General features: G+C 53.1%; 6 protein-coding genes across 6 annotated transcripts; 4 read left to right on the plus strand and 2 right to left on the minus strand.

Moving 5' to 3' along the window:
- Positions 1-517: 517 nt before the first annotated feature.
- On the plus strand, positions 518-1,708 carry BBK36DRAFT_1143862 (hypothetical protein; the record flags this gene model as incomplete). The annotated part of the gene is made up of 8 exons (XM_024893628.1): positions 518-655; positions 841-880; positions 914-987; positions 1,064-1,071; positions 1,269-1,331; positions 1,388-1,424; positions 1,552-1,637; positions 1,675-1,708. The coding sequence occupies 8 exons, from the start codon at positions 518-520 to the stop codon at positions 1,706-1,708; spliced, it is 480 nt and encodes a 159-aa protein (XP_024746690.1).
- A 1,877-nt stretch (positions 1,709-3,585) lies between these two features.
- Positions 3,586-5,874, plus strand: BBK36DRAFT_1171610 (cytochrome P450; the record flags this gene model as incomplete). The annotated part of the gene is made up of 9 exons (XM_024895600.1): positions 3,586-3,605; positions 3,666-3,670; positions 3,838-4,221; positions 4,287-4,478; positions 4,566-4,700; positions 4,760-4,956; positions 5,033-5,172; positions 5,244-5,273; positions 5,331-5,874. 9 exons carry the CDS (start codon positions 3,586-3,588, stop codon positions 5,872-5,874), a joined length of 1,647 nt encoding a protein of 548 aa, XP_024746691.1.
- An 804-nt stretch (positions 5,875-6,678) lies between these two features.
- Positions 6,679-7,480, plus strand: BBK36DRAFT_1126908 (hypothetical protein; the record flags this gene model as incomplete). The annotated part of the gene is made up of 2 exons (XM_024891433.1): positions 6,679-6,880; positions 6,951-7,480. The coding sequence occupies 2 exons, from the start codon at positions 6,679-6,681 to the stop codon at positions 7,478-7,480; spliced, it is 732 nt and encodes a 243-aa protein (XP_024746692.1).
- Positions 7,481-8,542: 1,062 nt separating this feature from the next.
- BBK36DRAFT_1143864 (NAD(P)-binding protein) lies at positions 8,543-9,702 on the plus strand (the record flags this gene model as incomplete). Its single annotated transcript, XM_024893629.1, has 2 exons — positions 8,543-8,583; positions 8,652-9,702. 2 exons carry the CDS (start codon positions 8,543-8,545, stop codon positions 9,700-9,702), a joined length of 1,092 nt encoding a protein of 363 aa, XP_024746693.1.
- Positions 9,703-10,089: 387 nt separating this feature from the next.
- On the minus strand, positions 10,090-12,290 carry BBK36DRAFT_1181755 (phospholipase-like protein; the record flags this gene model as incomplete). Its single annotated transcript, XM_024896264.1, has 3 exons — positions 10,090-11,417; positions 11,470-12,021; positions 12,224-12,290. 3 exons carry the CDS (start codon positions 12,288-12,290, stop codon positions 10,090-10,092), a joined length of 1,947 nt encoding a protein of 648 aa, XP_024746694.1.
- A 4,586-nt stretch (positions 12,291-16,876) lies between these two features.
- Positions 16,877-19,009, minus strand: BBK36DRAFT_1143866 (hypothetical protein; the record flags this gene model as incomplete). Its single annotated transcript, XM_024893630.1, has 6 exons — positions 16,877-17,476; positions 17,582-17,685; positions 17,741-17,852; positions 17,922-18,158; positions 18,268-18,574; positions 18,651-19,009. The coding sequence occupies 6 exons, from the start codon at positions 19,007-19,009 to the stop codon at positions 16,877-16,879; spliced, it is 1,719 nt and encodes a 572-aa protein (XP_024746695.1).
- Positions 19,010-20,459: the final 1,450 nt, after the last annotated feature.

The following is a 20,459-nucleotide window of genomic DNA, read 5'->3' on the forward strand; positions in this document are numbered from 1 at the left end:
CAGATGCAGACTCGAGACGAGGGCGAATGAGCAGCGCGAGACGAGGTTTTCTTCTTGGCGATGAGCAGCAATCCGTTTGGGCAAACGATATATGGCTTCTCAAGCTCACGCTCTGAGCCTCCAGATCGCAAGATGCTCCATCGAACACACATCGTCCAGGAACTCGGACAGGAGATTGGCTTGATGGTGGCTCGCCGTGGCGACGAACCATGATTCTGGAAGTTCCCCCCCTCACAGATGGGGGATGGGCGCTGCTGAGCTGGCCGATCCCTCTTTTTCCCCTGAACGAAGCAAACACGGCTCGCGGCCTCGGGTGACTCTACCCCAATCATGCTTTACGCTGCATGTGGCCCGGCAAGCCACAGCTGAGAAGATGCCCTCTGGAGGGATCGGCCACCGCCGGCTGTGCCTTGGGCTTGCTGCAAAGTACTGTTCGCCGCGATAACCGGCGCTACTGTCTTGCTTGGCTGTGCGGTGTCGAGAGCCGAGGAGTAGGTGTGCGCGTGAAGTGCAAAGTATGCCTACCAACTTGAAGTACTCGAGCATCACCGCCTCAGCTGTCTCACCTACGGCTCCGATTGCACGTCAAGTGCGGTGGTACGATCGGAGCGGGAGTGCCACTTTCATCGCCCCCGATCCCTCCGAGGCGGCGGCTGTGCGTCTCGGTTTGCGAAACATTGTCCCGTGGTTCGTACGAGGTTGGGAGTTTGAGAATGAGTCGGATTCCCTTGATGTTTTGGGTTTATTGTGTGAAACTTTGACGCGTCCTTGATCTATGCAGAGACATGCGTATTCGACCAGTAGTATACTCCGTATTACTTCGTACCTTTGTACGAGTAGCATGCAGATGGCCGAACAGACAGCTTGATGGAGTTTGTTGGTATGTAGGTCGTGGAGCTTGTTTGTCTTTCAGCGTCCACCTTTCAGCTTTCGGCTTCCATCCAGCCTCTTTTCCAGCTGAGTTCTGGGGCGGCACGGAGTATGTACGTACGTAAGCCCGCCGTTGTATGTGTGCGTGCAGTGCGGGAAGACAGGCTATAGCCACACGCCCCCCTTTTTGCAGGTGAATCCGTAAGTCTGGGCTTTTGATTGGGAGCCTTGGTGAGCTACTCTGTACTATTTTTGGTGTGGCAAATCGTATTGTAACAGAAGTGAAAAGGGAGAAAGGAGGCTTGGACTTGTTTTGAGACATGGCGGATCATGGATGGGTCGATGGAGAAGATGTTTAGGCAGTTTGTTGTGATGATGGGATGTGTAAACAAAGGTAGAGTCGACTCGTGCTTTGGTGGGTATGATTTGCTTGTTGCTAGGACGGGGGTTCTACTTGTAATGTATGTGATTGTGGATGTGTATGTGATTGTGAATGTGGATGGGCCTGGTTGCCTAGACTTTATATAAACAAGAGTGTGTGGATGAGTGATGAGGTGGGTTGGGAATGATGGCTGAGGAATAGCAGAGGTGATGAGGCGTGAATTCTGCACTTGTTATTTGTAGCTGGCTGACTGAGAGGTCTGCGTTGTGGCTGTTCGCTGAAGCCCGTGTTGATCACAGGCATCGACGCCTCCTATATCTGATGTGAAGAGCTTGTTCCATGCTGTTCTACGTCCCTCTTATGTGTTTGGCGGACATATGCATCGGTAAGCGCGCTGGTAACTTCACTTGACTCGATGGCAGATGTCTTCATATACCAGAGGTGGTTGTCAACTGACTTCGTTGATATGGCAGCGGTATTGACTCCGGGTTCACGTCGCGTTGGTTCGCTTTTCGGAATGAAACTCGTGGTTCGTGCAAAAGTATTCTACGATGAGATGGTAGTGCTATGGCAGATGGCCAAATTAAATGCCATAAGATGATGCAGCATGTGGATTTGTGTGTTGTTGCTAGAAGGTACTTTGAAATCTCCAGGGTAGAACTGTTGACCGTTCGACTTGTGTTGGGTTGCCGGTTTCTGTGAACTCTTTACGGCTGGCTACTCTTTGTGTACAAGCATGGTGAACTCAGTGTTTTGATCGTATTGCACTTGCCAATGTCGATATAGTAGGCGATGGGCCTGGCGGGGGATCAAATGTTCTCGATTAGATGGGTTTGATAGCTGGTCTGCTTATTCATTATAGGAACCTTAACGTAGAGCTGAAGGGGAGTCATTATACTACGCTGCTTTCCAAACCTTTTGACATGAATCATATGAGTAATGAGCGAGAATATTGCAGGAAAGCATCTTCCTGGACCATACTGCGAGCGGGCAAAAGAGGGGGAGATGGAACGATGCCAGTCCGAGAGACCGCCGTGTATGAAAGGACCGGACACCCTGCATGATTATATTGTTTCTAGACTATGAGTATCTTGTTTCCAATTCAAAGAAAACAAAAAAACAGATGGTAATTGAAAAAGAAAGGCAAAAAGGCGGGACAGCCGCCGGTTATCGAATCGGTGCCTTCCTCGGCCGCCCAACCTCCAACACGTGCGATTCGATATACCGTTCGACTGCCCCGCTGATGAACATGTCCGGACTTTTGCTATATATACCATAGGCCCCTGTTGGGATGGGTTGGGGCTGGGCTGGCAGCTGGTGGCAGCTGTCGACGGAACTGGAGTGTCAAGGGGCGAGTTGGCTGTCTGGTCTGACAGATGGCGCGGGATAGTGGGTTTTGGCGACTTCTGCCTTGCTTCTCTATTTTGAGCTAAATGATGCGAGGATGAGCATAAGCAATTGAACATTGGCGGCAATGCGGAGAAGGGCTGCGATACTATGTTCAACGGGTAGTATGTTTAGTTTTGGTGGAGGATGCCAGAAAAGAAAGAGGCTTGGCTTCAAGCTGGCTGTGAAGCGGCGTTAGATGCGAGTACAGGTGGCTTTTTGGTGGATAGGAATTGCCGAATATCACCATGGAATAAAGGTAAAGTCACTTGGGATGATATGTCTGAGCTTCCTCCTTGCTTTGACTTGCTTCCTGCAGTTGTGTGACTGTCTTATGCAAGTTTTACCGTTAGGACACTGCATAGGGTAGATATGGCAATGGCTACTGGAGAGACGAGATAACTTATACTGGTGACCTGACCTTGGTATAATGGTTCGCCTTGCTGTGCAGTGTCCGAAACATATCTTTGAGGCTTTGGCTCCCTTCTTTTATGCGGGTAGTGATCGGCCATCAGACCCAATGAGAGAAAAGGTTGCACTGAAGGTTATATCATAAGCATATATATAAAGCTTGCATGTGGAGTTCAGCTAGATGCCAATCTTAAGTCCGATCTGACTCAGGGTAGATATACTACGTAGACGTAGTTGAGTTGTGATAGACTACACGCACCTTACATGCTCCCAATTTGAACGAACGTTCTATACCGTGATGTCCCATGACCTTAAAACGAAGACATACTCTTTCTATGAGGCTTTTTGTTGTACACAATTACCATGAGCGTCATCCGTCTGGCGGTCCTTATATTACATGGCACACAAGACCAGCGTTGGTCCAATCCCACGCCGGAATCCAACCACCAGACTGCAGAAAGTGGCTTTTTTTGAGCGAAAAGCATCACACCGCGTGAGCAAACGAATCTTTTTGTCCTTGGATTTAGACTATCAGGATGATGAGATGCGCGAAAAAGTGAGACTGGCTTATCGGAGCTCGGAATGAGTGACTGATATACTGACTGATATCATGTAGATACTGTGAAGACTTCCCCTCTCCCGTCGCGGAGAGAGCCTCATGTTACTTTCGGCGTTTTTTGTGCTCCTATTGAGTTTCTTCCTCGTGGAGTTCATAGCACTGACTTGAGTAATCAAGATGGAAGAAGCTGTGTATTTGTTCGTGCCTTACCCGTCTTCATCGTGGCAAGGCCCGGCAGGTGTTGCGTTCCTGGCCGGCATCGCATCTCATCATCTCGTCTTCCGACCCTATGAGATCGATGTCTACGTGTGGCAACTGATCTTCCTCTACGTCACCGCAGTCGCTACTCTCTTCGCAAGCTGTGTCCACATAGGAGGGTATCGAGTGGCAACTGCTCTGCTGTGGACACTGTCCATCGCGAATGTGTACAACTCCAGCGTCATAGGAAGCATTCTTGTGTACAGAGCCTTTTTCCATCCTCTGAGACGCTTCCCTGGCCCATTTTCGGCGAGACTCTCGAGGTTCTATGCGATGCATAAGATGCTGCAGAGTAGAAAGGGGTATGAAGATATACAGAGGCTGCATGACAAGTACGGGGACATTGTGCGAGTTGGTAAGCAGTGCCAGGCCCTATGACTCTCTACATACTATCTTGACATGCGTTGAGTTACTCAATAGGGCCTCGAGAGCTTTCCATCAACCGTCTCTCTGCAATCCGAGCTCTATACGGAGCCCATGCGCAAACGACGAGACCGCCTTGGTATTCGCAAACGACGAGGCACGCCGCAAAGTCTTCGCTGGAGAACACGAGAGATGTGGTGATGCATAAACTAAGGAAGAAGGTCTGGGAACGGGCTCTGGGATCTCGAGGTATGTACTATGTCTTCCCCATCTTCCGCGTACATATGTTTTGCAGCCGAGGACTGTCTTTGTGATGCTGACGGGCGGGTTTGGAAGCGCTGGAGGTATATGAGCCTCGAGTACAAGCCAAGGTGGACCTTTTACTGTCCAAGATCGCAGCAGCGAAAAGTAATCCGGTTGATGTGACAAAGTACTTTATGTACTTTAGCTTCGATGTCATGGCAGACGTAGGCAAGTAAAGGGATCATTGAACAAAGTCTCGTGTCCGTAGGCTAAGGCGTAACTCGCAGGGTTTTCGAAAAACTTCCGCATGCTTGAGTCGACCAACTATCATCCCGCCATCAAAGGCGTCCACCAGACCATGTCGTTCATCGGCATCCTGGCTACTGTCCCGTGGCTCATATACATGATTGGGTCGGTACCGGGTGTGACGACCTTTAACCGCTTTTCGATGTGGTGCCACGACGAAGTTAATGAGAAGCGCAAGGTGGGCCCCTGTTCTGGTTGTTCTTCGACTTATTTCGTATTGTGTGATTCGATTGATTGACTAGTTGAACATCTAGACACTTGCTATCAGCAAGGAGAGAGAGCCGCAGGATGTCATGTCATGGCTCCTGAAAGCCATGAATGAGAAGGACCCGTCAGCACCTCCTAGCGAGAAAGCTGTTGAAGAAGACGCTCGGCTGTTGATCATAGCAGGCAGGTGTGTAATAGGCCTCTCCGGTCTTTACAGAGACTAAGAAGTTGACCGTCTGACTTCTCGGTGCTCGATAGTGACACATCGGCTGGTGTCTTGGCAAATGCGTGAGTCGTATGAAGCTTGTTCTCCTGAGCTATACTCATCATTCGTGCATCGTTTAGGCTCTACCTCCTGGCACGCAACCCCCACTGTTACCAGCAGCTACAGGCAGAAGTACAGAAACGCTTCCCAGGAGGAATCTCAGAATGGATATATGCAAAAGCAAAAGCAATTCCCTATATAGACCATGTCATCCATGAAACATTGCGCCTAAGGCCCACCGTCCCAGGCGGAATGCCCCGAGCCGTCCCCTCACAAGGCATATTCATTGACGGCGACTTCATCCCAGGAGAAACAATTGCCGCGGTGCCAACGTACACGATCCAGCGCGACGAGAGATACTGGGCGGATCCGCTTACCTTTAGGCCCGAGAGATGGAAGGGCTGTGCGACGGACGGCGGGGCGTGGATGGCGTTCAGTCGGGGGCCGTGGACGTGTCCGGGGCGGCAGTTGGCGATGATGGAGATGAGGATGGTGCTGAGCCGGATTGCGTTGCAGTTTGATGTTGGGTTTGCGTTGGGCGGGGGGGAAGGGTTTGAGAGAGATACGGTGGATAATGTTTCGATGACGCTGCCCGAGTTGAGCCTCGTGTTTACTCCTCGTTAGATAGATGTGCCAGCGAGGAAGCCGGCTGGAGATATGGTGGGGACTCTAGGAAGCGTGATGCGTTCTTTTGGCTATCGAGGATGTCCTTGAGGCGCACTGCATCTTTTGTGTTTTATTGATGCGAAAGTACTTGTGGCGACGGTCTACGGGGAATGGCTTTTGGCTGACATGGAGACAGGTGTGCTTCGCAAAGTCGAGGAGGATCGATTCGCTCGACTACGTCAAAAAGATGCGGTGCCTCTCCAAGTTTGCACGTATACGGCCAGGAGAACTGCTCATATGCGACCATAACATGCTATAAGAGCTTACGGAACATCAACGCTTCCAACAGAGTATGCGAGTGAAGGCAAGAGAGACTCTTAGCCGAATAGAATGAACTGTAAGACGATGTTAGATCTGTAATGAGACTCATAAGTTTCATTCGTCTTCTGCCCGCTCACCTTAATTGGTCAACGCCCAGCTTGTTGAGATCACATTGAACCCACGTGTCATCGGCACAAGTGAGCCTTGGGCCTTAATCTAGGCATCGTCGGATGAGCCTCGTTGCAAATATGTCCAACACCAGCAATTATGCCTTGAACTTGATCGAATCGTGTGGATACCCATCATCGCGGCTATGCTAATGCGGTGATTGGTTTATCCCCTGTAACGTGTACATTTTGAGCTGCAACTCTGCCATTGTGAACTTGTTCTATAGTTTTGGAGATTCCATGTTTTTCACACCAAGTCTCGTCCTACCGCCATCAAGAACCGCGTAAAATGGTCCTGCCTGCGGAGATTACTGATGGAATCCCCCACGATGACATGAGCTATGAGCGACGCCTCTTCTTGTTCACCAAGTGCGCGGGAAAACGTGAGCCATATGTTGCTGCATTTCAAAGCCTGCACCGACTTAATATAGTCCGGCTGCAAATGGAGCTCATGCAGTTGGAAAAGGTGATTGAAGAGTCCAAAGAGCTTCCGAAGGCCAAGAACGAGGAGTTGACACGACTTCTTCGCGCCTACAGTAAGGACCACGAAATCCTAAAGGCAGAAAAACGTTGAGCTAAGCTATACCTTGCGACGACTGTTGTCAGCCAATGCCATCCGCGACTATCAATATCTGAGCACATTAGTGCCACTCACGGCCTCCCAGGCTCGGAACCAGCGCCTCGACATTGAACAAGCCTTTATTGAGGCGGGAACTGTGTCCAACGACCCTCAATCTTACCGTCGCTTTCCCGACACATCGCTCACGGCCAGCGATCCCCTCCGGGACTTGTTAAAGGCCCTTCTGCCTACCTCCCTCACTTACACCAAGCGCGAGATACGGCGCCACACGGCCGAGTATCTGAAGGGCCTGCCGCCTGCTGACGTCTCACCGTTTGTGGACAAGGCGGCACGGTTCATTGTTGCGTTTATAGGCGGTGCTTCGCTTGTGGTGCCGATGCTGATTATGAGGCTGCCTCGGGTTACGTTGGCGAAGAGCTTGGTCACGGTGTCTGTTGCCGTGTTGCTGTTTTCTGCTTTTCTGTCTGTTTTCATGAGGGCGTCGAATACGGAGACGATGATTTCGACGGCGACGTATGCGGCTGTTTTGGTGGTTTTTGTTGGAACGACTTCATGATATGGGTCGATTAATGTTGGTAAAGATTGGATATAAATCAAGTTGGTAATTGGTACTCGCTGGGTTCGTAGGGGAAGAAAAGGCGTGGCGTCAAGGTGGACAGTAACTGCGATATTCAAAGGCTTACTTGTTTTTGTTTGTTTGGCCTTTCAAGGTAACATCGAATCCTACGTACTTGGTAGTTTAGCACATTTTGGCGGGTCGCCCTTCACGGAATATGGCCTGGCCAGGAGGGATTTCAGCTTGATAACATCAGCTCTAGCAACTCGTTGTTGACCACTGGTCGGAACACACAACAATCTTGAATATGAGAGTTTGTAAGCTAGCCAACGTCTGTCGGTGTTATAAGAGCCAGGAGAGTGAAGGATTTCTACGCTACTAAGCACTCTCTACTGTCCCAAGCGCTGTTTACTAAGATATTCTTCAACGCAACGTCCAGCTAATCGTAATTACTCCGACAAATCTCCTTCATCAGTCTCCATTCCACGCGCAATACGAGTAACTACCCAGACTTTCTACTGTAGAATGGCGAAATAACCATCTCCAAGATGCTTAACACCCGCTAAACCTACCCTAGAAAATCTCCAATTTTCCAGCGTCTAGAAACAGACGTCATTCGATTCCGGACGATTCATGCACCGGTGGGCAGGTGGGGAAGGAGGGGTTGGAGGGGTCACGGATGGACTTGCCTGCTCTAGACCAAAAGCCTCAGTGCGGCCAGAGTTGCCCATCTGAAGCAATTAGCCTCGTATTATTAACTTGGAAATGGCATCACTATTTCCTACTGTCACTGCTTGAATTGTTAAATGTCGATGGTGAAAGTTAAGGATTACGAATTAATAATGCCAATTGGGGTGGCGGAAGGCTAAAATAACGTTGAAAGAGCATATCTACTTATATAAGTTGAAAAAGATATAAATACACATCGCCTGCTTCGCTCCTTCCCAAGCTTCAAGCCATCTCTTGTCCAAATCTCACTTGCTCTACTTCTCTTCGTCTCCATCTTCTTCCGTCATCAATCTCTCCTCTCTTTACATAGTCATCACCAGCAGCATCACCACAATGGCCAGCAAGACATTCAACGTCGGCATCGTGGGCTACGGGTACGTCACGCAAACCCCAACTATCCCCAATTCTTCACCAAACAACAGACTAACACCATCACCAACAGCCTCTCCGCCAAAGTCTTCCACATCCCCTTCGTCGTCTCAACGCCCGGCCTCAAGCTCCACGCCATCGTCCAGCGCTCGCCCAAGCCCAGCGACTCCGCGCCCGCCGACTACCCCGACCTCAAGCACTACACCTCGTCCGACGACCTCATCGCCGACGCCGACGTCGACGTCATCATCGTCACCACGCCGCCCGACAACCACTTCGACCTGACCAAGAAGGCCCTCGAGGCCGGCAAGCACGTGCTGACCGAGAAGCCCTTCGTGCCCACCGCCGCCGAGGCCCAGAAGCTCGCCGACATCGCCAAGCAGAGCGGCAGGCTCATCTGCGTGTACCAGAACCGCCGCTGGGACGCCGACTTCCTGCTCGCCAAGCACCTCATCGGCAAGGGCGCCCTCGGCCGCGTCCTCGAGTTCAACACCCACTTCGACCGCTACCGCGCCGACGCCCCCGCCAACTGGAAGGGCCAGCTCGGCATCTCCAAGGGCGGCAGCGCCCTCTTCGACCTCGGCACCCACCTCATCGACCAGGCCTACGTGCTCTTTGGCCTGCCCCAGTCCGTCCACGGCCGCCTGCTCAACCAGCGCGAGGGCCGCCCCGAGTTCGAGACCCCCGACGCCGTCGCCGCACAGCTCACCTACCCCAACGGCCTGCTCGTCAACGTCAACATTAGCGCCCTCAGCGCAGAGGTCGACCAGCTGCGCTACTGGATCCGCGGCACAAAGGGCAGCTTCCGCAAGGTCCACCTCGACCCCCAGGAGGACTTTTTGCGCGCCGGCGGCAAGCCCACCGATGCGGGCTACGGCATTGAGAGCACCGACAAGAGCAGCCTGACGGCCGTTGACGAGGCCACGGGCAAGGCCAGCCGCGTGCCCGTGCCCGAGCTCGAGCCCGAGACGTACCGCGCCTTCTATGCCCAGTTTGCAAAGGCCCTGCAGAGCGGCAAAGCCGAGGACGTGCCCGTCAAGGCCGAGGAGGCGAGGGACGTCTTGAGGATTATCGAGGCTGTTTTGGAGAGCGCAAAGACTGGCAAGGACGTTGTTCTTGCTTAGGGGGATAAAGATTTTAAAAAGGCAGAAGTTGGATGTAAGAGCATGAGATTGGATGTACAAGTGTTTTTGTATATATGAAAATACCAGCTTCACAGGAGCAAACAATATGTCAATGATTTAACGTCTAGTTTAATCACCCGCCATAAGCACCGGTGACGATGTGAAGCAAAATTACATGGAAACATATGTGACACAAGACGAAGTAAAGAAAAAAAGTCATGATTCTATACACGCTATCGCTATGCGCGAGTTATATCCTATCCTGTCCTATCCTATCCAGCCCAAGTACATATTATCCAGTCATCCAAAACAAAGGCAGAGAATGAGGAAAATGAAGAAGAAACAATGGCGTAAAATTGCCAATAGAGCCCAAATATGCCAAATCCCTTACATGAGCAAAACAGCACACACCACCGCCGCCAACGCCGTCACCACCGTCGCCCCGCCGGCCGACTTCGCGCCCGAGCTCTCAATCTCAATCGGCGTGCTGAAAAACGTCGGGTCGTAGTCGCCGGGCGTCTGCTCCGCGAGGGTGCCGTTCCAGCAGTACTGCTGGAAGCACTTGTTGCAGGCGTCGGGCACGGGGGTGCGGGTGCGCTCGAAGCTGCGCGCGAGCATGGCGCAGCCCACGCACACGGGCCAGTTGGCGTCGCGCGTCGCGTTGCCCTGCGTGACCACGTCCCAGCCGTTGGTGACGATGGCGTCGCGCTCGTCCAGCTCCGTCGTCATCTGGAAGGTCGAGATGTTGGACTGGAACTGGTAGGGGTAGTTGGGCAGGTAGACGATGAGCGGCGACTCGCCCGTCACGTTGGTCGAGTTGCAGCCGAAGAAGACGGGCTTGGTGTTCAAGCCCAGGTTGAGGAACGTGTTCTTGCCGGGCACGTACGGGAAGCCCGTGCCGTTGGAAATCTTCTCAATGGCTCGCTCGTAGGTGGCAGTGATGGACGCGCCGTCGGGCCAGCCGTTGTCAGTGTCGGCCGACGAGTCAACGGAGAAGACGACGTCCACCTTGCGCGCCTGAAAGATGTGCGGATGGTAGGGCACGTTCTGTAGATCCTCGCCGCCGTCCACCAGCGTCAGCCGCTCGCTGCCGGCGCCCGGGTTGTTCTTTGGGTTCCAGCCCCTGAAGGGGTTGGGCGTCCAGTCGGCAATGTCGTTGTTCTCGTTGCCGAGCACCGTCAGGATGCCTGTCAGGATCTTGATGACAAAGTCGGGAACTCCCTTGGGCACATAGTTGCTGTTGTCGTCCCGAAGATACAGCACAATCTGGTTGAAGAGGGAGCTGGAGGTGCCCATAACGTAGCCAACATTATCAAAGCCGACCATGCAAGACTCGTTCTTGGGCAGCGTGCCGTTTGCGAACCGGGATCCGGCGTACTTGAGCGGCACGTAGCCGTTGAGCGTCGGGTCGGAGGAGCCCATCTCCCAGGGGTTGATGTCAAACACGGTCGAGTTGTTAGAGATGATGATTTGGCCAGGTGCTCGACCATCTGCAACCAGGAAAGGGAGAGGTGTCCTCGCGTTCTTGAAGTCAGGGTCCTCGGCAATGGAGGAGAAGGTGAAGCCGGGACCGCCGTTGGTAGCATTAACGAGCTGGTACGAGAGCATGCGGCCCCAGTAGTCCGTGATGGAGCGGTCGTAGCCGGCATCGTCCTTGGCGTCGACGTCGTCAAAGATTTCGTTATAGTAGCTTAGCAAGCTATACTGCTCAGGTCCTAAAGTTGGACGTCAGCGCCTGTGTTCCGACTTCACATGCAGTCGACCTACCCTCGAGGATGGAGTTTTGTGTCTGCCAGATGGTGCCCGAGTTGAGGGCACCCTGAACCGTGGTAAAATTGTTAGTGTAGATGCTGCCAACAAGCCAGCCACCTCCAGACAGGCCCGAGAGATAGGTTGCGCTCTGGAGCAGACCACCGAGTTTGCCCGTGTCATTGCTACCGGGTGACCGAGAGTCCCAGGCAGCAATGGCTCCCGCTCCGTTCAACATGGCACGGTAGCCGCCTCCCGAGACCGCCAAGCCGATATTGGGCAGGGCCGTCGCGTCTTTCTCGACATTGGATAGGTACCTGTCGCTGTTGAAGCCAGGAATGGCAACACGCTTCAAAAAGTCGCGGATGGGCGCAATTGTGTTATTACGCCTCCGGGGCAGCCACTCTTTCTCCTGGGGGCTCAAATCGGAACCGACGCGAATCTCGGGACGGTCGCTTGGGCAATCGACGGCAGAGGGAGCGTAGCCTTTGGGCGACTGATCGGTGGCTCGGCCCTCGAGTGACCGGGGGAACTCCTGGAGATCGCGATAGCGAATGTCTTGGGGAGGCACTGAGGCAGAGTGTCAATTTGGTTTCCTTCAAGCATGCTAGTGTGCAATCAATGTCGTTTTGAAGTCGCAGAAGAATGAGATGAGATGAGATCCAGTTTGCAAACTTTTGCTCAACGGCTTCGTGAGTAGTTTCTCAAAATCTGCATTCTTCATTCTTCCTTCTCAACGGCATCGAGACGGCGGTTCTAACTGGATCCGTACCTGCTGAAGCCCCGGCCGGCGCCAGGACAGCCGCCGCAGCGAGCAGAGCCGCAAGATGGCGGCTCATCGCTAAACGTCGAGAGCAAGGTTCTAGTGAGCTAAGATGAAGCCTGAGACGCCAAAGCAAAGGCACCCAAAACAAGATCCAAGAATGAGATGTGATCCGCGAATGAAGCTGGGAGATACAAGAAGGACGACCGCGAAGGGGGAATACAACAGGTCGTTCGACGAGACAAGGGGATTAAGAGGATCGAGTAGGCTGGCAATAAGAAGAAAAGAAAAGACGAAACAAGATGAGAAATATCAGCTCAGACCGTCCTGTGGCATGCACGCCGGGAACAAGCAACACCAGACGAGTGGTCAAAGAGCAAGGAGGGAGCTGCGGAGATTTATTTGGCTGTGACACCCAAGGCACGAAGGAAAGGTATTCTTAGCACAACTCTTTTTCTTACCAGCCCTTTCGAAGAACCCGATGCGGGTGGCTTAGTCGACGTTCATGGCCCTCCACAGCTGCATGCTAGTCGCTCTCCGCTAGATCATCTCACTTTTTGGAAACACCCTCCGTGCATCGAGCGGATCCGACAGCAACGTGCCAAGGGCCCATCGCGGTGACATCGGCTAGGGCACGGCCAGGGGGCGGTAGACGTGAGTGAATGCCGTGATCCGGTCATCAGGGCGAGTAGTAAATCGAGTCGAACATGCGCGGTTGTGGGCGTTTGTGAGCCGAGAGCACAAGTCCGAGATGGCGCCTATTCTCCCCGTGACTGTCCGGCGCCATCCTGTCATTGTCCGTCTCTTTGTCCAGATTCCGTCAACGGGCAAACACAGCTTCGCACAGGGGAAATTAGGTTGCGGATGAGCCACCACCAATGGCACGCAGTGAAATTGGAGACGCCCGCCAGCCGCCAATGGAACCGCCATACCAAGAGTGTGCCAAGGGAACCAGCCACTTCACCTCGTTCTTGGCGGCCTGCACACTGTGAAGCCGTGACAAAACTGAGACCTGAGGGAGAGGGCATGTGGTGCCCAGAGGAGCGAGGCGGAGCCGTGGGAGCACAGCGTTCGAAGGACCACTGTAACACTTCGTAGGAGCCAGAGAGGGCACCCATCGTTGCGCCTCCGTTCGGTCAGCCATTTTATTCCCATTTTCTGCCCGTTTGCCCGGAGTGACAGGGCTTGAAGGCTTCTTGGTGTCCCGCATCGATTTTGACTCTTCCCGATGGCTTGGTAGCGTCCATCTGTTCGGCGTCCCTGGGCGTGTGCCTGAGCATGCCGCACATGAATTTATGCTTCATTGCCAGCAGCCAACCGGACGACGCCATCAAGCCACCGCTGTGCAACACAAGATCTGCATGAGAGGGAGCGAACAAGAAGCAGTGCTGATGTTGGACAACAGCCAAAGGCGGCGACGCGCTGCACTGTGCGTTGGAGACGCACAGATCCACGGGTCAGCAACGAGAAACAAAGCCCAAGAGGCCCTTGTCTGAAACCCTGTGAGCAGACCTGGCGTTTCACTCCCTCGGCCCGTGTGAAGTGCCAGAAGAGGCATGCCAAATCCCTGCAGGGCCGGAGAGTGCATGTGGAATCGCGTGGGCTGAGGCACCACTTTTTGGCCCAGGCGCTGTCGCCCGTTTGCTGCCCAAGAGGGCCGCCGATTCGAGGCTTGACAAGTCGATTCGCGAACCGGGCCTGTTTGACAAATCGGGGGACAATGTTCGAGGCTTGCGAGGATGATAAATGAGGGTAGAAAATAGATCTGGCTGACCAGAGGAAGAGAAGAAGACTTTGGAGTTGAGAGGGGAAAGACAACATGTATGTACATGCTCTCTGTACCTCTGTCACCGCCCTCGGGATATCTGTTTCTCCCTCCCTCAACTGCCGGCCTCCCTCTCTGTTTCAAGATGAATTTGACACACGATCTCTTTCTCTACCATCAAACTGCGTCGTCTTTCATGCTCATAGTATTCTGGTTCTGTCAGCCACGCCGGAATCCCACCAACCGCATCGCGTGCCCAACCGAAGCTGAGCTGGCAAATGAGAATCCACGGTCAACCACACCGCCGACCAGGCGCGGCTGACTACATGGCTCTCTGTGCTACCGCTAGTGCTTCGTCTTTTGACTAAGAGTCGCACAAAAAGAGGCTGCCAAGCTGCTCCAAACTGTGCCCAAACTGTGCTCAGCTCTGCTTTGATCGGCGTTGATCTGCTGCTTCTCCCATCCTTCGTCCTCTGCCCTGCCCTTGACTCAGCGGATGGCCCGGGGCCACGGCGCCAGCTCCAGCCAAAGGCGCCGTTCACCGCAGCGAACACGATAGCCTCTCTTCAAGTTCCTGGAATTCCGTCATCGATTCTCTACTAATATTGAGTAGCAGCGCTAATCTTTCGCAACAAGCCCCTCCGCCAAGCTAATGCCAGGCGGCCTTGCGCCCTGCCGAGCTTGCCGAACCCAGCCCAGCCAAGCCCCATGCGCCTTGTTCACCACCCCTGACCCGCGGGTTGACCAACCAGAGGCTGGCCGTCAAACGGACTCGGAATGTTGCTTGTAGCCCTAGCTTCTAGGTCGGATATCGGAGTCTTGTCGACCGGTCATGTTGTTGGCTTTGATTAATGCAGAGAGGGCCATCCTTATCATGAACGACTGCAGCCATGCACGAGGCGATGATTCTATCTGGTTCCCATGCAGAGATAGAACCTCAGCCATCAAGTCATTGACGAAATGAAACAAATGCCCCTGGCTGTCTCTGCCGGCTAGCTCCGCGTTTGACATCTCATGTATGGAAGTCCGTGCAAGCCTACCACCTAACAAAAGAGAGTAGGCGCCTGTGCTGGATGATTGGACAAGAAATACCACTTTGCAGACTGCCGCTTTGTCATACTCTCATCCGCAGCAGTCTAATTTCCCGTGCGTTATGTTGGTAGGTGCTTACGATCTGAGTTACTTGAGGCCTCCCAGGTAAACAGACCGCATGTAGGACAAAGCGTGCGGGGAAGTCGAAATACGAGTGTTTGATTTTGTTTTACTGGGTGGTTCAAGGTGGACAGGCCGATGGAAGGAGATTAAATGCCTGATTGTGCGGAGCCCTCGGGTTTGTTCCGTTCGGCGAGTATACAGGAGAAAGGGGAGGGAGGGAGTGTGTCTTCTTCCATCTCAATGGCTGCCTCTTCTTGAGAATCTCTAGCGAATCACTGGGGCCCAATACTTCGACGAGATTCTTGTGGAGTGTGTAAGTACCGTATTTGCTGGAGATGGAAGGGGTAAAAAGCTCTAAGATAGGTCACTGCGAGACGCCTTGGAGGATCGCTAAGCAGGCACTGAAAGCTTCTTGACTAGAAGACATTGCTCCAGATAGGCAAACACACTTGCAAATTGGGCAATTATTCGTTAGTATGCGAGAATCTTCATCCAGTATTGAGTTAAGACGACTCTGACTTGCTTCCTCACTATAAAGTTTCTGAGCTGAAGCCTCTATTACTGCAACGCATGATACTGGCTTACAGGTATCATACAATGACAAGGCAGTTGATATTCACACGCTGATATGCCCGAGTTTAAGCTTGCACTGCTAGAAAACTCGTTTCCTATTCGAGGCAGCAGCGCCATCCCTTAGATTCGTTGTGAAAGATTTAGGGTACATAGTTGCTCTATTCAATGCCCTGCTACTCCATAGAGTCAGCACTACGGCCGACCTTTATGTCGAGCTTCCAACTTGATACAAGGGAAATTATCTGAGCATGTTATGCCAGTAACTATGACATGTTGCTGCCTCCGGAGTAGATCATTGTGGGCATTCTACCTGAACCATCAAGAACCTCTCTCATCACTGTCGCCACTGGACATCACACCATACTAGGTAATCACTAGGCCACAGCAAAATAGCCAGTAGAAGACTCAGAGCCGTAAAATCCTTATTGAAGTTTTTCAATAGGGTACGGTATAGGATTCCTTTATGAACATCCTTTGTTCCTGCTATCACATGGGCTACGATCCATGCTAACGAGGCTTCGACATCTCAGCAGGTTTGGTGGCCCGCAAACCAGACACGAACCGCTACGAACAGTCAGCCAACACAGCTACATGGGCTGAGAGTGACAGACAAGGCTCTTTCTTTCGCAAGAGAAATCGCCGGTTGAAGCTTTGTAAGTAGAAGCATCCCTTGCTCGTCCTCTACGTCTCCAACCAACCCTCATCCACACGACGGTAGGAAACTCCTATTATACATACACAGATAGCTTACAAGGGCAGCACAAAAAGGACAGGCCCCTGTGCCACAGCATCACGACTTGAAAAAACAGAGCATTATTCAGTACAGCTACACTTTTTACATTCATAAATAGGTAAGTAAAGCAGATTTGCGGAAGTAGAAGAGGTAAGCTAAAGTGCCTGTGCGATTAGTCTGCCTTCCCAGCGGAAAAACAACATGAAAAAGAGGCCGACTACGAGGCCTCGACAACCTGGTGATGACGTGTGGAAGAATCCTAAGCTTCGCACCAAACAAAGTGCCTCGCCCTTCTTTCATTGGTAAGGCAGAGAAGTAACTGTATCCGTCCATGTTGGGAATTATCTGTGTCAGGTCTCATCATACTGATTTCCCTACTACAGTGTGTTGAACATGCCTGAGCACAGGCAGGTAGCCTAGGTTAGATGACTCTCGATTACGCGCCAGGGGGAGGAGGCGGAGGCGGCTGATCGCTCGGGGGCGGTGGGGGAGCATCTCCAGATGGCGGGGGCGGAGGAGGTACCGCTCCGGCATACTGCTGGATGAGAGCATTCAGAGGACCCAGGCCTGGCGGAGCAGCGAGACCGGCACCGACTTGAGGGAGACCTGGAGGCGCTGCCATGCCCGGTGCAGCACCGTAGGCGCCATAGGCAGCGTAGTTCGGATACGCGCCCATTCCAGGTGCCTGGTGCTGGGGCGCTGCCTGGTGTGCCTGCTGGTGCCACGGGGCTGGTGCCCCAGACGAAGAAGAGCCGTAGTTGTTGTGTCCATAGTAGTTGTTTTCGCCACCGCCGTGACCGTTGCCGTTGCTGTTATCGTGGCCGCGGTTACGATCACGGGCCCAGGGAGCCGCAGAGCCTCCTCCGCTGCCTCCATCGTTAGAGTCTTGGTTGCGGGATCTCCAGGGCGCAGGTCCACCAGTAGGTCCTCGTTGCCATGGCTTCGCATCGCTGTTGCCGTTGTAGTTGTTGCTGCTGGGACCGGCCTCGATCTGAGCCGGAGCGGCTCCGCCGCCGCCAAGTTCCTGCATGAGTTGCTGTAAAGTGTTGTTAGTACCAAATGATATTCTGATCGGAATCTATAGAAGATTGGTTACGTACCTCCATTTCACGATCGACGGCATCGCCACCCCCGATCCTACCTGCGGGTCGGCCGCCTGCGTCGTTACGCCAGTTGGCACCCCTCTGGCGATCAGGACAGTCTCTGGCCATGTGGCCGGCATTGCCACAGACTCGGCAAATAATGCTGGCCGTGTAGTTCTGTCGCTCGGGACAGTCATATTTGCGATGTCCAATCTTACCGCAGTTCTGACAAGCCTGGTTCTCGTCGTCTCGGAGAGTTCCGTTGAGCGCGGCGAGTTCTCGAAGCTGGTTACGCTTGAGCTCGTTTTGGCCTTCGGGAATCGAAGCTGCCTGAGATCGGCATCAGTATCAGAGGAAGATCAAGCTTGATGGGTTCGGAGGAAGATAAAGGAGACTCACGGTTTCGATGACGTTGTGGATGAGCTGCTTCGCCTTGTTGACCTTTTCTTCAGTATCTGCCATGATCAAACAGTGAAGGTCCTCCTCCTGGTTACTGGAGTGAGCTGCATCAGAACGACCCTTGCCCTCCTTGACGGAGCCCTTGCCACGAATGGCAATCTTGGCTCCAGAGTCATTCTCCATCTTCTTCAGTGTGTTACCACGGGGTCCGATAAGTAAGCCAACTTTGGGGGAGAGCTATGTGTTAGTAAGGTAACTTTTCAGGGAGCGGAAATCGGAGACTTTAGGATTAGACAGGCACAATCAATCGACGGAAGAAACCAGAGCTCCTCAAGACGCCGCATACCGGCGCCATGAAGAGGGTCTGGCCATACTCCAAGATGAAAGAAAGAAAGGGGGAGTTAGTGGTCAGGGTTAAAGGGTTAGCAATCATACTGAAGTTAATCTCCGGGTAGTCGTTGACAGGCACATAGACCTTCTCCTGCGTCTTTGTTGGCCTGCGGTAGTCCTGCGGCGGGTGGTAGTTAGGAATGGTCTTCATGGCCTTTTCGACCAGCTTGTGACGTTCATCCTCGAGGCGCTTGCGGTAGCGGTATTCTCGTGTGTTGATACGTCGACCATGGTTGTCGTACTGGGGTGGCGGCGAGGGGGATCTGGAGCGTAGAAGGGTTAGAATCTGGATATTTGAACATGGAGAAAGTGAGAGGAGAATGAGCTGGGGATACACACCGATCACCATCTGCGGGCACCACGTCGTCGATGCGCAGCTTCTGGCTAATCTCCTCGATACGGAGATGCAGCGTGTACGCCTCCAGCTGCTCGCTGGTCATGGACGAGAGAATGGCGGTCGGAAGCCCCATGAGGCCAGCGGCCTTGTTCTCTGACGCGTCGCCCCAGCGATTGCGCTTCTTGCGACGACGAGGCCCGTCGGCTTCGGTTCGAGGCTCGGGATCGCGGCCTCGTTTGAGCTCGCGTTCCTCAACGGCAGCGCCAGCGCCCACGCCATCCTCGCCGTTCTCGCTTCCGAAGCGGCGCCGGCCGAGCGGGATGTTGTTCGAGCCGGTGATGCCTTGACTTCTCCAGGACATTTTGGCGGTTTGTGCGATGGATTCTGCGGCAGAGTGGCGCAACGTTTGGGGGTGAAGGGATTCGGCCTGATGAAGCCTGGCAGTGGCCAAAATGCGCGGCTCAGATTTCGAGTTTCCTTGATATCGGATAAACAGTTTGTCCGGGATGTTCTCGGAACAAGTTCCCATTTGACGGACGAGCAAAGAATGGATGGAGAATGATGGACAAAGCCAGCTTCTAGAACGACTCAGGAGGTACCTCGGCTCGTCTCCTGAATCGAACCGCTACCTCTGGTCCCGCGGAGGTGGTGCCGGGGAACAGGTAGTCGGTACTCCGATGTAGGCGATCGGAAGTCTTCCATGTTGCCCCGGGCGGGATGGAGGAGTGCATATTACACTACCGCAAAACTGGGATATTTGAGTGAGCGAAATGCCCTTGAATGAAATCGACTGCGATATCGAGTGGTGATAAAGCTCTCGACTACCTATACAAGTAGAGCTGAGAAATGATAGTACGTATGTAGGTATTGTGATACCGGTGAGGTGACGAAATAGTCTGCCTTATCGCATCCGGCTCTGCATCTTGCGTTTTGCCGAGGCGACAAGCGTTTTCCCATTTCGTCAAGATCATCATCATACATGCACATGCTCTTCCAATGACCAAAGCCGCGGTTCTCATCCGGGGAGTGGGACATTCCACTACTGCTGACCTTGCTTGCTAGAGTATTGAAGCTGAAGTGGATAAGAGAGCTCCCAGCCTGCAGATATCGATGCCGGTGAGTTGCCAGTGCAGGCTGTTGGACGCACAGCTTCCCCTCTTCTCCCCTCCTCACCCCAAAGTTTCCCCGTCGAAGAGAGACCCTCAGTGCCATCATCGAGGCTCGGTGTGGTGGAACGCGATACTTACTGTATCATGTCCTACAGAACGTGAATGCAGTGCTACTGCTACTGCTACTGCTCCCTTTAACTACCACGGCTACAACGTTGTCCGCGGATGTGGAGCGCTTACTGCGCCACTGACTCGGCCTCGATATTCTTTTTCCCCGATATCAGCCATTCCAATCTCCAAAGACTAAAACGGTGGGCTCCTGTACGGAATCATCGAGATTGGAAAGGCGTGCAGCCCGTTTGGTCTGCCTGCAGGACCGAGGATGTGGTTTGTCTGCTCTAAGCCCCCGGTCGGTCAAATAGCACAGATGGCTCCTCCAGCAGTATGTTTTGCGCCTGAGTCAAGACCGGCAGCCGACGATCGCAAAATCATACGTTAAAACGGCACTACTAAAAGTGCTAAGGTAGGAACCAAGACACACAGGACCTCTTTGTGAACAGTGAGGTGCTGGGACTGTACGTGCTGCTCCTGCTCACCGGATAGCTCGCAAACTGGGACTTTGAGGCCATTCACAGGGGACAAATCGGCAGCCGAGGATAGCATGTGGCGTGTCAGCAACCTGTGCCAAACAGCCTGAAGCAA

This window comes from Trichoderma citrinoviride (assembly GCF_003025115.1).
Source record: "Trichoderma citrinoviride strain TUCIM 6016 unplaced genomic scaffold BBK36scaffold_13, whole genome shotgun sequence".
NCBI classification, from domain to species: domain Eukaryota; kingdom Fungi; phylum Ascomycota; class Sordariomycetes; order Hypocreales; family Hypocreaceae; genus Trichoderma; species Trichoderma citrinoviride.